The 16007-nt window shown below is 45.3% G+C and overlaps 1 protein-coding gene across 1 annotated transcript in view; it reads left to right on the top strand.

Annotated features, from left to right (window-relative positions):
• Positions 1-15561, top strand: part of LOC138303598 (uncharacterized) — a 173513-nt gene extending 157952 nt beyond the window's left edge. Inside the window, exon 7 of the mRNA XM_069242884.1 lies at positions 13945-15561. Coding sequence (XP_069098985.1) covers positions 13945-14083 — 139 coding nt within the window. The 3' untranslated portion in view covers positions 14084-15561. The remainder of the gene's footprint in view (positions 1-13944) is intronic.
• Positions 15562-16007: the final 446 nt, after the last annotated feature.

The following is a 16007-nucleotide window of genomic DNA, read 5'->3' as shown; positions in this document are numbered from 1 at the left end:
CAGTGCCACAATACGTGATAACAACAGATGCTTCCATGACAGGGTGGGGAGCACACCTCAATCAACACAGCATCCAAGGACAATGGGACGTACATCAAAGAAAGCTTCATATAAATCACCTCGAATTGTTAGCAGTATTCCTAGCGTTGAAAACATTTCAACCCATCATAATCCACAAATACATTCTTGTCAAAACAGACAACATGACAACAATGTATTATCTAAACAAACAGGGGGGAACACACTCAACACAGCTGTGTCTCCTAGCACAAAAGATATGGCAGTGGGCGATTCACAACCACATTCGCCTAATAGCACAGTTTATTCCAGGGATCCAGAATCAACTAGCAGACAATCTCTCTCGAGATCATCAACAGGTACACGAATGGGAGATTCACCCCCAAATTCTAAACACTTATTTCCAAATTTGGGGAACACCTCAAATAGACCTATTTGCAACAAAAGAGAACGCAAAATGCCAAAACTTCGCATCCAGGTTCCCACACCGGCAGTCTCAAGGCAATGCTCTATGGATGAATTGGTCAGGGATATTTGCGTACGCTTTTCCCCCTCTCCCTCTCCTTCCATATCTAGTAAACAGATTGAGTCAAAACAAACTCAAACTCATACTAATAGCACCTACATGGGCAAGACAACCTTGGTATACGACACTAGTAGACCTGTCAGTAGTGCCTCATATCAAACTACCCAACAGACCAGATCTGTTAACACAGCACAAACAACAGATCAGGCATCCAAACCCAGCATCGCTGAATCTAGCAATCTGGCTCCTGAAATCCTAGAGTTTGGACACTTAAACCTCACACAAGAATGTATGGAGATCATAAAACAAGCTAGAAGGCCATCCACTAGACACTGCTATGCAAGCAAATGGAAAAGATTTGTTTGCTACTGCCATAATAATCAAGTTCAACCATTACATGCATCTCCAAAGGACGTAGTAGGATACTTACTACATTTGCAGAAATCAAATCTGGCCTTCTCTTCCATAAAGATACATCTCGCAGCAATATCTGCATACCTACAGATTACCCATTCAGCCTCACTGTTTAGAATTCCTGTCATTAAAGCGTTTATGGAAGGCCTAAAGAGAATTATACCACCAAGAACATCACCTGTTCCTTCATGGAACCTCAACATTGTCTTAACAAGACTCATGGGTCCACCTTTCGAACCCATGCATTCTTGCGAAATACAATACCTAACGTGGAAGGTTGCATTTCTCATTGCCATTACATCTCTAAGAAGAGTAAGTGAAATTCAGGCGTTTACTATACAAGAACCATTTATTCAAATACACAAAAATAAGGTAGTTCTAAGAACCAATCCAAAATTTTTACCAAAAGTAATCTCACCGTTCCACTTAAATCAAACAGTAGAACTACCAGTGTTCTTTCCACAGCCAGACTCAATAGCTGAAAGGGCGCTACATACATTAGACATTAAAAGAGCACTAATGTACTACATTGACAGAACAAAACTAATTAGGAAAACAACTATTTATTGCATTCCAAAAACCTCATACAGGAAACCCAATATCAAAACAAGGTATAGCCAGATGGATAGTTAAGTGCATCCAAACCTGCTACCTTAAAGCAAAAAGAGAGCTGCCCATTACACCAAAGGCACACTCAACCAGAAAGAAAGGCGCTACCATGGCCTTCTTAGGAAATATTCCAATGAACGAAATATGTAAGGCAGCAACATGGTCTACGCCTCACACATTTACTAAGCACTACTGTGTAGACGTGCTATCTGCACAACAAGCCACAGTAGGTCAAGCTGTACTAAGAACTTTATTTCAAACTACTTCCACTCCTACAGGCTGAACCACCGCTTTTGGGGAGATAACTGCTTACTAGTCTATGCACAGCATGTGTATCTGCAGGTACACATGCCACCGAACGGAAAATGTCACTTACCCAGTGTACATCTGTTCGTGGCATTAGTCGCTGCAGATTCACATGCGCCCACCTGCCTCCCCGGGAGCCTGTAGCCGTTTGGAAGTAGTATTCAACATTTGTACATTTGTAAATATATTACCTTAACCTTTATTCTGTACATTCTTATTCATTCCATTGCATGGGCACTATTACTAACATACACAACTCCTACCTCACCCTCTGCGGGGAAAACAATCGAAGATGGAGTCGACGCCCATGCGCAATGGAAACAAAGAGGAGGAGTCCCTCGGTCTCGTGACTCGAAAAGACTTCTTCGAAGAAAAACAACTTGTAACACTCCGACCCAACACCAGACGGCGGACTATGCACAGCATGTGAATCTACAGCGACTAATGCCACGAACAGATGTACACTGGGTAAGTGACATTTTCCTTCTTGAACAGATCTTTGAAAATCTGTGTGTACCTTGCAAACCTTTTATCGTGTTTTCTTATACATTTATATTCTTACATCATGTTCAAATTTTTATTGTTTGTATAATGCATGTTTGTGGCATACTATGCTATGGTAAATGAAGTTCTTGGGTTGTTAAATCAGGAGAGGTAATGGTTAGCATTATTGCAATGTACAAAAGGAGGCTGGCATCTGTGCAATTCCAGCTCAGTCCATACTCCAAATCTGCAGGAGTCCCAACTTCACCCTAGGCATGTAGAACAGGGAGTCATTAAGTGGGCTTGTTGGTTTGGGCACAATGAGTCAGCAGGGTGCAAATGAGGAGAAAGGTTTCCGTGTTTGTGTGTATGTGTTGAGACATAGTGGTCACACAGAAGCTGATCGAATATTGTGGTCTGTAAGAATTCCTCTGTTTAAGGCTTGTTAGAAATGGGGTCTTTGGTTGGCAGTCAGGTTACCCCCTGTCCAAGCAAGGACCCTCACTCTAGTCAGGGTGAAGGAGAATCACCCTCAGTTAACCCCGCTCACCCGCTTGGTAGCTTGGCACAAGCAGGCAGGCTTAACTTCAGAAGTGATGTGTAAAGTATTTGTACCAAAACACACAGTAACTCAGTGAAAACACTACAGAATGGCACAACACAGGTTTAGAAAAATATAAAATATTTATCTAAACAAATCAAGACTACAATGACAAAAATCCAGCATACACAAGTCAAGTTGTGAATTTAAAAAGCAAAAGAGTCTTAAATCCTTTAGAAAACAGTGAGAACGCTCTTAGCGGACAAAAGTACCTGTGCAGTGTAAAAATAAAGCCACACAGGCGAGTGTGTGTCGGAAAAGGCCAGCGATGCGTCGATTTCTCACTCGCAAGCGAGAGCATGTGTCATTCCTCCTCTGGTCAGGTCAGTGTGCGTCGTTTCTTCTCTCCCTCAAGAGAGCGATGCGTCGATCCAGATGGGCATCAGGTCCAGGCAGGCTTTCTGTTGATTTTCCGCACCCAGCAATGTTGCGTTGAAATCTGGTTGCAGGGTTCAAGAAACCGTGCTGCGCGGGGGCTTGCGTCATTAACATCAGCCGCTGCGGGTGTTGTGTATCGTTTCTCCAGCCGCGTTGCGTCAATTTCCCAGCTGCAACACAGGTGGAGCGTCGATTTTAGCTATGAGGACGGTGGCATGTCGTTTCAGTCGCAAGGCGGGTGGTGCGTCAAAAGTTTCCTTGCACGGCGGTCTTTGCGTGGATTTCTGTCCTTTTCCACCAGCTGCTCCATTCAAGGGCCCAGAGACAGGTTAGGGCACCACTTGGCTGGCAGGACTCTCAGCAGAAAGCCCAAGTGCTGGCAGAGAGAAGTCTTTGTTGTCCCTGAGACTTCAACAACAGGAGGCAAGCTTGGTTCAAGCCCTTGGAGATTCTTCACCAGTGGGAAGTCATACTAAAGTCAGTCTTTGCCCTCTCTCACCTCTCTCAGGCAGAAGCAGCTACTGCAGGCTAACCCAGCTGTGAGAAAACGGGGCTGATTGCAGAGGCCCCCTAACTTTTTTACCCCATTTGCTGGTGTTTTCCTGACTCTGATGGTGCCCTCCGTACTGCTAACCAGTCCCAGGGCCTGTACTCTGTATAAAATAGATATGCAAATTAGGCTAATTATAATTGTCAAACTACCTGTAAGTCCCTAGAATATGGTAGGGCATGTAGGTTTAGGGACCCCAGCATAGGTGGTGCACCTATAGGTGCACTGCTAGGGTGCCCAGTGCAATTTTAAAGGCAGGCCTGCCTTGCTGGCTGCTTTTAAATTAAAGTTAAATGCATATTCGACTTTGGAATTAAAAGTAGTTCCAAAGTCTTAAACTACTTTATTTTTACATATAGGTCACCCCTAAGGTGTCCTATATGTGCCCCTATGGCTGGGTGCCATGTAACTATAAGCAGGGACCTTATAAAAATAGTTGTATACGCCCTGGTGAGGTAAAACAGCCAAATTAGTTTTCCCTCATTGTAGTGAATTACCTCTATATACTAGAATGGGAAGATTTTATTTTAATTTACAAAGTCCCCTTAAGTGTCAGATACATTAAGTTTGGTATCAAATTATTTGTTATAATAAATCCCACAACATACAATTGTTGGATTTAATATAACTTGTTCAGATAAATAATTTTAAACTCTACCTAAAAAGTTGCCAACTTCAGCCCTGTAGTGCTCTGCTCTGATTGACCAGCCTCTGGCAGTCTGGCCAGGCTGCCTTGATGAGGTGTGAAGTAGCCTGGGCTGAGCCCAAAGAAATGTGCCTGCGAGAGGAGAACTTCCCTCAGCAGATCGAGAGGCAGGAAGTGGGGAGGGCTGCCAAACTGGTCTTCACATCCTGCAAACCCAGACAATTAGGTGCCCCCTGATTAGATTAGGAGAGGGCAGGAGAAGGGTGTGTTTAAACTTTTTAGCCACACCAGTGGGTGGGCTCAGCCAGGTCTAACCTCCAAAAATCACTTTCAGCCATGATGGATGTTTGAGGAATGTTGCTCCCTGAGATTGATTTTTGCCACACTTCCTAGGAAGTGGTCATCACAGGGGGAAGGGCCCTGCACCTGATTGGAGAACCAGGAACCCCCCACCCCCTGTTTTTCACCCAGGAGCAAGGGTAAAATTGGCAGATTCCAACAAGGATGAACTACAGGAGAAGAAGGACTGCCCTGCTGGACCCCAAACCTGCACCTGGACACTTCACTCTGGAGGATTGCACAAGCTGCACACTTGGGCTTTCACCACACAAAGGACTTTGACTGGCTTCAACTGGTTCAAGGAGGGACTCCCTGTTTGCTACAGGTGAAGAATTGCTAACCAGAATCCCCTGCACCAACTCCTGAAGAAACTGACCAGCTGACCACTGTCGAGTGGCCATTTTGAAGTTTGCGTCAGTTGCATTCTGGGAGCTGTAAGCCGCACCCTCAAGGAGCATCTCAGAGCTTCTGGAACCTTGGGGTGAGCTGTGGACCTCAAAAGAACCTTAAAAGAACATCTGGAAGAAGATCCAGAAGTTTGGAGAACTTTTGAAAAAAAAAAAAGCTCCATAAAGGGACCGACCCACTGCGACAGCTCTAGCCGGCTTGCCTCAATCCCTGACCCGGCCTGACTTGCAGGTTTGTCCCGGTGAAGGAAATCCCTGAAAAAGTGATTTAAGTCCGAACGTAGAAAGTTGACCGGGACCTCCCAGGTAGTGTATCCGAAGAGGGCTCCAAGGACGTCGGATCACGATTCAGGTTACCCCCGGTCATGGGATTTTAGTCTCGAAAAATCGTCCAAGTCCGAAGGTATAAATCTCCACCGAGGGCTCCAATGATGCATATCCGAGGAAGGGTTCCAGGAGGTCGGATTGGACTGGCGACTTGGTCTCGCTGATGCAAATCTCCAGAAAAACAACTATGTCCTAAGGTAAACTTTTGACCACAGTCCTTTCAGGTGTAAGTGACCACTCCTCCCCTCAGCCCAGATGGCCCATCAGGATATGCAGGCTACACTCAAGACTCCCTTTGTGTCACTGTCTAGAGGAGGGGTGCCAACAGCCCAACTCTCAAACTGACCTAGACAGGGAATCCATAAACAAGCAGAGTCACAAAATGGTTTAAGCAAGAAAATGCCTACTTTCTAAAAGTGGCATTCTCAAACACACAATCTAAAAACCAACTTCACTAAAAGATGTATTTTTAAATTGTGAGTTCAGAGACCTCAAACTCCACATGTCTATCTGCTCCCAAAGGGAATCTGCGCTTTAATCATATATAAAGGCATCCCCCGTGTTAACCTATGAGAGGTAGGCCTTGCAACAGTGAAAATCGAATTTGGCAGTATTTCATTGTCGGGACATATAAAACACATAAGTACATGTCCCACCTTTAACATACACTGCACCCTGCCCATGGGGCTATTTAGGGCCTACCTTAGGCGTGCCTTACATGTATAAAATGGGAAGGTTTAGGCCTGGCAAGTGGATACACTTGCCAAGTAAAATTGGCAGTTTAAAACTGCACACACAGACAATGCAGTGATAGGTCTGAGCCAGGTTTACAGGGCCACTAATGTGGGTGCACAACCAGTGCTGCAGGCCCACTAGTAGCATTTGATTTACAGGTCCTGGGCACCTCTAGTGCACTCTACTAGGGACTTACTAGTAAATCAGATAAGCCAATCATGGATAAGCCAATGTACACAATCAATTTATAGAGGGAACACTTACACTTTAGCAGTAGTAAAGTGTCCAGAGCAAACAAAACAGCAAGAGCACAATAATGTTAAGCCTAATCAGCGACAATATTGATATGATAATGATGTGGTCAGACGAGTTTGAGCATTGTTCATGGGTTGGACTGAAATCTGTTTGGTTCATTTGCTCATTAAAATACAAACCCTATAGTTTGTTCTGGGTGTATAACAGAGATGTTGTTCTCTTGTAGGGTATTTCCATGTATAGTTATAAGCGTAGAATAGTTCCGCCCGCTTACGGGGATGCCGGAGCACTTTTTTCAATATAACTTCCTAAGTGTTGATGTTTGCCATACTTCCGGAAGGCCTGCAAAGCCACTTAAGAATGTCAATAGGCTACAGCGTCTGAAATTCTTCATTTTGCTTGCTTTAAAAAGGACAAATAGCTAAGGCACATGCATTCAAATGCATGAATAAGTTGAAAAATTTAGCTGAAAAAATCCTTCACAAACCTTTCTGTATTGCAAAATAAGGATAAACGAGTGCAGGGCAGCGTAGCCCATAGGTTGCCATTAAAAGGAGGCTTTGTCTTTAAGAACAGCTAGTCCTCTAGTATTTCGTCATGCCTAAGGAGAGGCAGTTACTTCAATTCTTTTTTCCGACTCCTGCTGACAGGACCCTGGAGCATTGAGCTCAACCTTTTTAGGTGTTTTCTTCAAAAACTGAGTGAAAACCTCTGTGACAAGTTTCACTCAACGTCTTTTGACTTTCTTTCTTGATTTGTGTCTTTTTCTGACAGGAATGAAGGCATTTTTCCCTGAAAGAAATTCCTTCTCCTTCTCTGTCTAATGCCCACGATGTGGCAGAAAAAGGCCAAAACAGACTCATGATGTCTGTTTCATATGCCTGCCATCTTCACACCTTCCTGCCTCCTGTAACATCTGCAAGTCATTTTCCAGGTGTACCCTGCGGGACGGGGAGCAGATTCGCCTTCAATGGAGAGCAGAGAGACGACGCCAGCAAGAAGTCAGTGAGGGAGGGGAAAGTCAGTCTTCCACCGGAGATCTTCCCTCACCCTCTAGTGGATGTGGAAGGTCTGAGAGGCGTTTTTCTGGAGAAAATGCTTTTGGTCCCGGTCGACGTGAGGAGATTGACGTTAAGAGGAGGTTTGGGCCATGTTCACCGTCGAAGACTGGCTTGACGTCACACAAACGTCGCCGCTCGACGTCAAAACGCCACACGACATCGAGGGCTCCTGCTACTCGGCATACAACGTTGAGGAGTGTGTCAACGTCATTGGACTTGCCATTGAGGCGAAGGAAGCACCATTGTCACAGTTCGACGACGAGGTTCCACTCAACGTTGATTCCTAGACAACGGAGAGAGAGACGGATGTCAAAGAGTCCATCGACATCGAGGAGGTAGAAATTTGCAAAACAAAGAAGGATCTATTCCTCATCAGAGTCTCAGCATTCCAGAGATGTTTCTCCTTCGCTGGTGCTCCTTCTTTCATCGCTTTCTCCACCTCCCACCAGCACCTATCCTCCACCGGCTGTAATGCCATCTCCTCAGCCTCCACCTCAAAGTCTGTCTCCGGTGCTGCCAGCTCTCTGGTTCTCGCAGCACCTGTACCGCCACCTCCCGGTGCCGCAAGTGCCTAGCACCGCACCAGCTCCCAGTCCGCACTCAAGATCGCACCACCTTTCCCGTCATGGCCAACATGCATCTGGCCGTTCATCAACATGGTCAAGACACTCCCATCACAGACTGTGACAAAGATCAAGATTGCATTCCTACCGACGCCACCGCAGAGATTCTTCATTGTCCACCAGAAGCTATTTACCCACACTATCAGACTCACCTCAACCTCGTACCTCGCCGGTGGACGATATCAACACCTTTCAGGAAGTTTTAGTTTGAGATGCAGCAACACTAAACATTCCTATGACTGTTCCAAATCCATCCGCTTCAGTCATACTCGAAACACTCCAGCAGCGCATAGCCTCCAGACCTTTGCTACTTCTAATGCTGGGCCTTCTGGAACCCGCCATGGAAGTCTTTCTTACGCCGGTCACAACTAAATCTGCACCTTCCAGGCTACTAAAAAAGTATCGGCCTCCAGAACAAGACACTTTGGCCCATATTTATACTTTTTTAGCGCCACATTTGTGTCATTTTTTGCCGCAAAAGCAGCACAAACTTACAAAATACAATTGTATTTTGTAAGTTAGTGCTGATTTTGCATAGAAAAACGATGCAAATTCGGCCCTAAAGAAGTATAAATATGGGCCTTTGTTTCTGCGTTCTGATCCTCCTCCTGATTCGGTTGTAATCCTGGCTGCCTGCAAATCTCATTCCGCATCTTCGTCTGCTACCTCTCCTCCTGATAAAGAGAGTAGAAAGGTGGATCCGACAGGCCACAAAGACTGTAGTTCGGTGGCAACATCCATGAAGGCAGCAAGCGCAAAGGCCCTTTTGGGCAAATACGATAGGGTTCTGTGGGACTCCCTACTCCATTTTGCTGACCACCTTCCGAGAGATCAGAAGCAGGATTTTTTGGAGGTCGTCCAAGAAGGTACCATGGTCTCTAACTAAATAATTAGTGCAGCGCGGACTCGTCCTTCCTCTCAGCACACGCATACAGCCATGGGATAACCTTAAGGAGGCAGGCCTGGATGCTTCTAATGTCCCTGAAACCGGACGCTTAGTAGCGCATTTAGAACTGGCCATTCTCAGGATCCACGCTGTTCGGCTCTCATGCCGACGATGAAATGGCAAGATTAAAGGCTAAAGTAGACACATTGAAAGCAGTAGGCCTTGAAAAATCTAAAGAGCAACGAAGATCCTTCTGTCCTTCCAGCGTCGCTATACTTCATAGAGGGTTCAAACCGCTCAGTGGCTGCCTGAAAGATCACAGCAGCATTTCCAAAGAACCTACCAGCCTCAGTGGAAGCAACAAAGAGGACGGCGGCACACCAGCCCATTCAGGGTACTCAACAACAGCCAGCCTCAAAACCCTGAAAACGTTCTTCCCCGCGTCCGTTAACCACTCCTGTGGGGGAAACGTCACCAATTACCTGGCAGAGTGCCATGAATTACAACAGACACCTGGGTCTTGAACATTGTGCAGAATGGGTATTGTCTCAAATTTTCCACCCCATCACTGAGTATTCCGCCAATGTGAACCACTTCTCATCTCTACCTTCGAAAGGTGGAAGTCTCCATCATGCTGAAAAAGAAAGCAGTAGAACCTGTTCCCCATAACCAGCGGGGAAAAGGCATGGACTCATGGTACTTCCTCGTCCCAAAAAAGGACAAAAAAGAGTTCAGACCCATCCTAGACCTAAAGGTTGCCAAAAAATAGATCCAACAGGAAAGGTTCAGGATGCTGGCCTTACACCAAATATATCCCCAGATTCACCAAGGGGACTGGCTTTGACCAGTCGACCTACACGATGCCTACTTTCATATCCCCATCGTGAAAAAACATCGAAAGTTACTGAGATTTGTTGTAGGACAACAACACTCCCAATATACCGTCCTACCATTTGGTCTCAAGTCAGCACCCAAAACTTTCTCCAAGTGCATGGCTGTGGTGGCAGCATATCTTCGGAGGCACCAAATCTTTGTCTTCCTGTATCTGGTCAACTGGCTAATCAAGGCATCCACCTTTCCAGAAGCCCAGCTGCACTTAAAAAGGACATTCAATCTCCTTTATCAGCTAGGGCTTTATGTCAGCTTTCTCATGCCCACGACAACACCCGTCCAGAAGGTTCACTACTTTGGAGCTACCATAGCCATCTGCAGGGAAAAGTGTGTCCTTCTGAGGAACTATGCTTATCTATTCTCCAGCAGTGTAGTGCGCTTAAAACAATGCATCACCCAACAGTGCGCACAGCCTCCTCACTTCTAGGCTCCATGGCCTCCTGCATCTTTTGGGCTCCAAACGCTCGCTTACACATGCAGCCTCTCCAGGAGTGCCTAGAGGACCAATGGAATCAACTGTCGGGAAACTGGAAAGGAGGATCATTCTATCAACCCATTCAATCAGATCCCTCAGTTGGTGGTGCTCTCCAACCAATGTCCTACAAGGGATGGCATTTCGTCCACAGGCTCCAATGCCGACCATCTTGACGGATGCCTCTTTCCTCGGAAGGGAGAACTCCTATGGATCACCTGCAAGGCCTCTGGTCTCCAAGGTAGACATCAAATCACATCAATCTCTTCGAGCTCTGTGCAGTGCACCTAGATCTGATAGTGTTGCTCCCATCATTCAACACAGACACCCTGCTTGTCCAGGCGGACAATACAACCACCATCTACTACCTGAACAAGCGGGAGGGCCGAATCCAGAGTCTTGTCTCAAGAGGCCCAGATGATATGGCCATGGCTCCTTGCCAGGAATTTGAAAATAGCAGCAACTCACCTTCCAGGCGTTCAAAATGTCCAAGCGGATGCTCTCAGCAGGGTTCTAGAAAGAACCACAAGTGGGTACTGAACGAAGACTTCAAGATATCTTCCGTTTGTGGGGCACACCTTCGTATCGACCTCTTTGCCACAGCTGAAGACAGAAAATGATGCAGCTTTGTTGCCAGATTTTATCATCCAGAATTGTTGGGAAATGCTCTGTGGATAGACTGGTCCAACAAATTTCTCTATGCCATTCCACCAATTCCCCTGATACCAGCAGTCCTAATCAAACTCAACAACATCAGCCAGAATGATCCTCATTGCACCAGATGGTGGTTGTGGTTCCTGAACTTCCTTCACTGGTTGTTCTGACCACATCTCAGGCTCCCATGCAAGCTAGACCTCCTGACGAAATTCAGAGGACAAATGAGACACCACACCATCCTCTCCTTGAGTTTGGCAGCATCGCTCCTGAGCTAGTACAGTATGGGCACTTACATCTTCCACAGGATTGTATGGAGACCCTAAAAGAGGTAAAACGGCCATCCACCCGAACGGCATATGCCTTCAAATGGAAGAGATTCTGCATCTTGTGTTCCTCCAAAAAGATAGACCCTACGTCTTGCCAGGAGAATGCCATTCTACCATATTTGTTATACCTGGCTAAATTTGGTCTGCAATTCTCTTCTATTATAGTCCATCTGGCAGCTCTGACTGCATACAAAAAAGGTCCTTTGCAAACCTCTTTCTTTAGTATACCAGTCATAAAAGATTTCCTAGAGGGGTTAAAGAAGGTTTTTCATCCAGTTAGGCACCCTTCTCCATTATGAGAGCTTAATGTGGTCTTTTCCCGCCTCATGCAACATCCATTTGATCCCATTCACAAATCATCTCTCCAACAACTTACTTGGAAAACTGCTTTCCTTGTGGCAATTACACCAACATGTAGTGTTAGCGAGATTCATTCTCTCTGTGCTCACGAACCTTACACAGTATTCCACTCCTCCAAAGTAGTGATGCAAACACATCCTAAATTCCTGCATAAGGTTATCTCTGACTTTCATGTCAACCAGTCGATTTCCTTGCCAACTTTCTTTCAAAACCCATCTACTCCAGCTGAGAGGGCTCTCGACTCTCTAGACGTAAAGAGGATTTTTAAATTCTACTTAGATAAATCCAAATCTTTTCAAAAATCTCAAAAATTGTTTGTTAATTATGGGACGGTTTGCACCGGCATGGCCACCTCCAAACGATCAATCTCTAGGTGGATTGTCTCCTGTATGCTGTTTTGCTACCAGCTAGCTAACAAAACCCCAGCTGGCAGACCAAGATCACACTCTACCAGAGGCAAGTCTGCCACGACTGCTGTGATGATAGCACATTTTCATTATTGTTCTGTCTACTCCACCCTCCCCGTCTGGGGGATGGGCTTGCTATTCTGTTCTACGCTTATGACTATAAATGGAAATCTATGAGAGAGGGAATAGTTTCTTAACTGTAACTCCAGTTCTCTCGTAGGGGTATTTCCATGATAGTCATAAGCAACCCTCCCCCCCTCCCTTGAGGAGTAGACACAATAATATCTCAGGTATATCATTAGCTCAGCTAGGGCTGCCTACAAAAAGAACTGTGGTAATTACCTCTCTTTAGGCATGATGGGATACTGGAGGACTAGCAGTTCTTAAAGACAGAGGGGGTCATTCCGACCCCGGCCCGCCAGGCGGAAGCCGCCAAAAGACCTCACTGCGGTCAAATAACCGCGGGGGTCATTACAACTTTCCCGCTGGGCCGGCGGGCAATCTCCAAAAGATCGCCCGCCGGCCCAGCGGGAAAGCCCCTGCAAAGAAGAAGCCGGCTCCGAATGGAGCCGGCGGATTTGCAGGGGTGCGACGGGTGCAGTGGCACCCGTCGCGATTTTCAGTGTCTGCAAAGCAGACACTGAAAATCTTTGCAGGGCCCTGTTAGGGGGCCCCTGCACTGCCCATACAGGGGCATGGGCAGTGCAGGGGCCCCCAGGGGCCCCACGACTCCCGTTCCCGCCATCCTGTTCCTGGCGGTAAAAACCGCCAGGAACAGGGTGGCGGGAAGGGGGTCGGAATCCCCATGGCGGCACTGCAAGCAGCGCCGCCATGGAGGATTCCCTGGGCCAGGGGAAAACCGGCGGGAAACCGCTGGTTCCCCTTTTCTGACCGCGGCTTTACCGCCGCGGTCAAAATGGCCCAGGAAGCACCGCCAGCCTGTTGGCGGTGCTTCCGTGGTCGTTGGCCCTGGCGGTCGATGACCGCCAGGGTCAGAATGACCCCCAGAGTCTCCTTTTCCTTCATTTATAGCCTATGGGCTACACTGCCCTGTACTCCTTCATTTTTATTTTGCATTACAAAAAGGTTTTTCTGCTAAAATGTTTAACTTCTTCATGCATTTGAATGCATGCGCCCTAGCTATTTGTCCCTTTTAAAGCAAACAAGATGAAGAATTTCAGACACCGAAGCCTTTCCTTTAGGCTGCATATTGGCATTCTTAAGTGACTTTGCAGGCCTTCCTGGAAGTAAGGCGATCATCAACACTTAAGAAGTTACATTGGAAAAAGTGCTCCGGGGTCCCCGCAGGTGGGCAGAACTATTCTACGCTTATGACTATCATGGAAATACCCCTATGTAAGAACTGGAGTCACAGGTAAGAAACTATTCCTTACTGCAGGTGTCAGCCAGCTGGTGCAGCTATGTCTTTCTGGTTGAGCAATTTTTTTAAGGATTACAGTGATTTGAAGGGGAAAGGAAAGCCAAAGAAGTCGGTTTTTGATTTTGGGAGCATGAACTACCTTGTTTCTTATTAATCACAGCAGTTCCCAAATGAGCTGAAAATAACAGAAAGTATGGGAGTATTTTAATTTATGGAGGTTTTGGCAGAATGGAAAATTATTTCTAAAGAATGATAAACAAATCTTTAACTTCTGTTTTCTTCCTAGTCCAACATTTAAGAAGGACAATAAGAAGGTATCCAAAGCTTGTGCCGCTGTGAATGTTTACAACATCACCTATTTGGACTGCAAATCACAGCACCCGTGGATATGCACGAAGAGTTTTCCCAAAACAATTGTAAAATGATAATAAATTGATAATTTAGGATTTTCTGCACAACTTGACCAGAAGCCTTCTTCACTCCCCTGGGAGAGAAGGCAGTTGGCAAGGTTGTTTGTTTACTTAAACTCTTTGTATTTATGCTGGCTTTCAAGTTTCACTACTGCTTTCCTGAATCAATTCTTTTTACATTTAGGTGTATCTTATATCTTTCTTTATATTATTTGTTACATGTTATGGTTGATTTCACACCAGCAAAAACCTTTGAATGTACGTTGTTTGTAAAATTAAATTGCATACATAACCTAAATGTGTTGTAAAAGGGTGCCATGCAATGTCTAATTGTAATGCAGTTTTAGTAAAGGTAATGTGGGCTGATTGTGTTAATGTGCAAAGGATCTGGCATTGTAGGAGTCACCAGTATGAACCCTTGGTAAATGCAATATGAGTGAGGATAGCTCTTACACTGTGAAATAATCACTAAATGGTGCAGAACGAGATACTTATTGTGAGAAAAGGCACAAGTGATTGTGTTGTGCTTCTTGCACCTGCATTGCCAGTGGCTTCTTAATTCTGATGGGGCCAGTAACAGGTATTACACAGAAGATTTGATTATTATCACCTGGAGATTTCAGCTGCAGAAAGCAGCAAAAATTTCCTCGTGAAAGTGTGGGCCAAAATGAGCTGTTACTGTGGAAATCTTACCCGGAATCACCAATTTCCCAGGTAACTCCTGACTTCGAATTAGACCATCAAGGTCAAACTCAAGCGGTGGATGGTGTCCATCACCGGAATTACTGGCACCCTGCCAGCTGTAATTCTTGGAGTGGGGGTGGTGGGGCGGGGAGAGAATAGACAGGCCATTTCCCAGCTCACTCTAAATGAGGGCCCCGGAATTGACACGTGATGTACCAGTACGAGTAAGAGAAGGTGATAGGGACATCTTTAGGTCACACCTGGAAAGGGTTTTTAAGCCTGTCCTGGGACTGGTCCCACCATGGAATCAGAAACATTTGCAAGAGAAGCCCAAAAGGGAGACCGGAATAGATGGGGTTCAGACGCCCACTGAAACGGAGTGAATGTTGAAAGCATGCGTTGAAGTGGTGGAAGGGTGAAAGAGGGAGTGCACAGGTGGGATCAGGAAATGTAGAATGCTGAAGAACTGCTTCAGTAGAAGAAAACAGGAAGTTTTCTGTTCATTTGTTGACTATTATTTCGTGCCTCATGTTTTAGAGAAACGTATAGGGCGTGTCGAAAAAGTAAACTATTTATTCAGAAATGTGTTTTGGGGCGCTGTGAATAAAGTGTTTCAACTATCAGAGCTCGTGCTAAAAAAATGTCTCTAAAATCCATAGTTTAAATGTCTATTTAGGTTTTAGGAGGTTTTTCTGTTATTTCATGTTCAGTTTCATTTTACTGTTGTGCAAGTTATTAAAATATCTCAGTTGTGACTCACATAGCAAATCGATAAAAATGTTTCCTTTGGGAATAAATGAGTATTCTACACTTTTGTAGCCCATTTGTGATTTGTTTTCCAGCCTTGTACCCTGTGTATCTCAGTCCTGTTGGTACTTGTTTGGAATCCGAGATACTTACTGATGTTTCAAAGCACCGACTATCTCTGCGTGCGCATTGGATCTGAGAACTAGATACTCAATTTTTTAAAAATGAAGGAATTAGCCTTTCTGTCTGTATTTGGAATTTAAAGCCAATTATAGTGCTAAAGCTACTTAAATTCACGATTGTGCTATTTCTCAACCATTTTTTTAATTTTTTGTTTGTCTCTATGCTGTATAGTTACTGAGATCAAGTGAAAAATTCTTAAATAATCCTAATCATCATTGTCCATTTATTAATATGCAGGAATATGTCTCATTTTATCTGTTGCTGTCAATGTGTAGTCCTGTGACAAACATAATAGCATTGAATAATCCCCGCCTGCCACTTTTCA

The sequence above is a fragment of the Pleurodeles waltl genome, chromosome 7 (genome assembly GCF_031143425.1).
Source record: "Pleurodeles waltl isolate 20211129_DDA chromosome 7, aPleWal1.hap1.20221129, whole genome shotgun sequence".
In the NCBI taxonomy this organism is placed as follows: domain Eukaryota; kingdom Metazoa; phylum Chordata; class Amphibia; order Caudata; family Salamandridae; genus Pleurodeles; species Pleurodeles waltl.
This window is presented reverse-complemented; position numbering and strand designations above follow the sequence as displayed.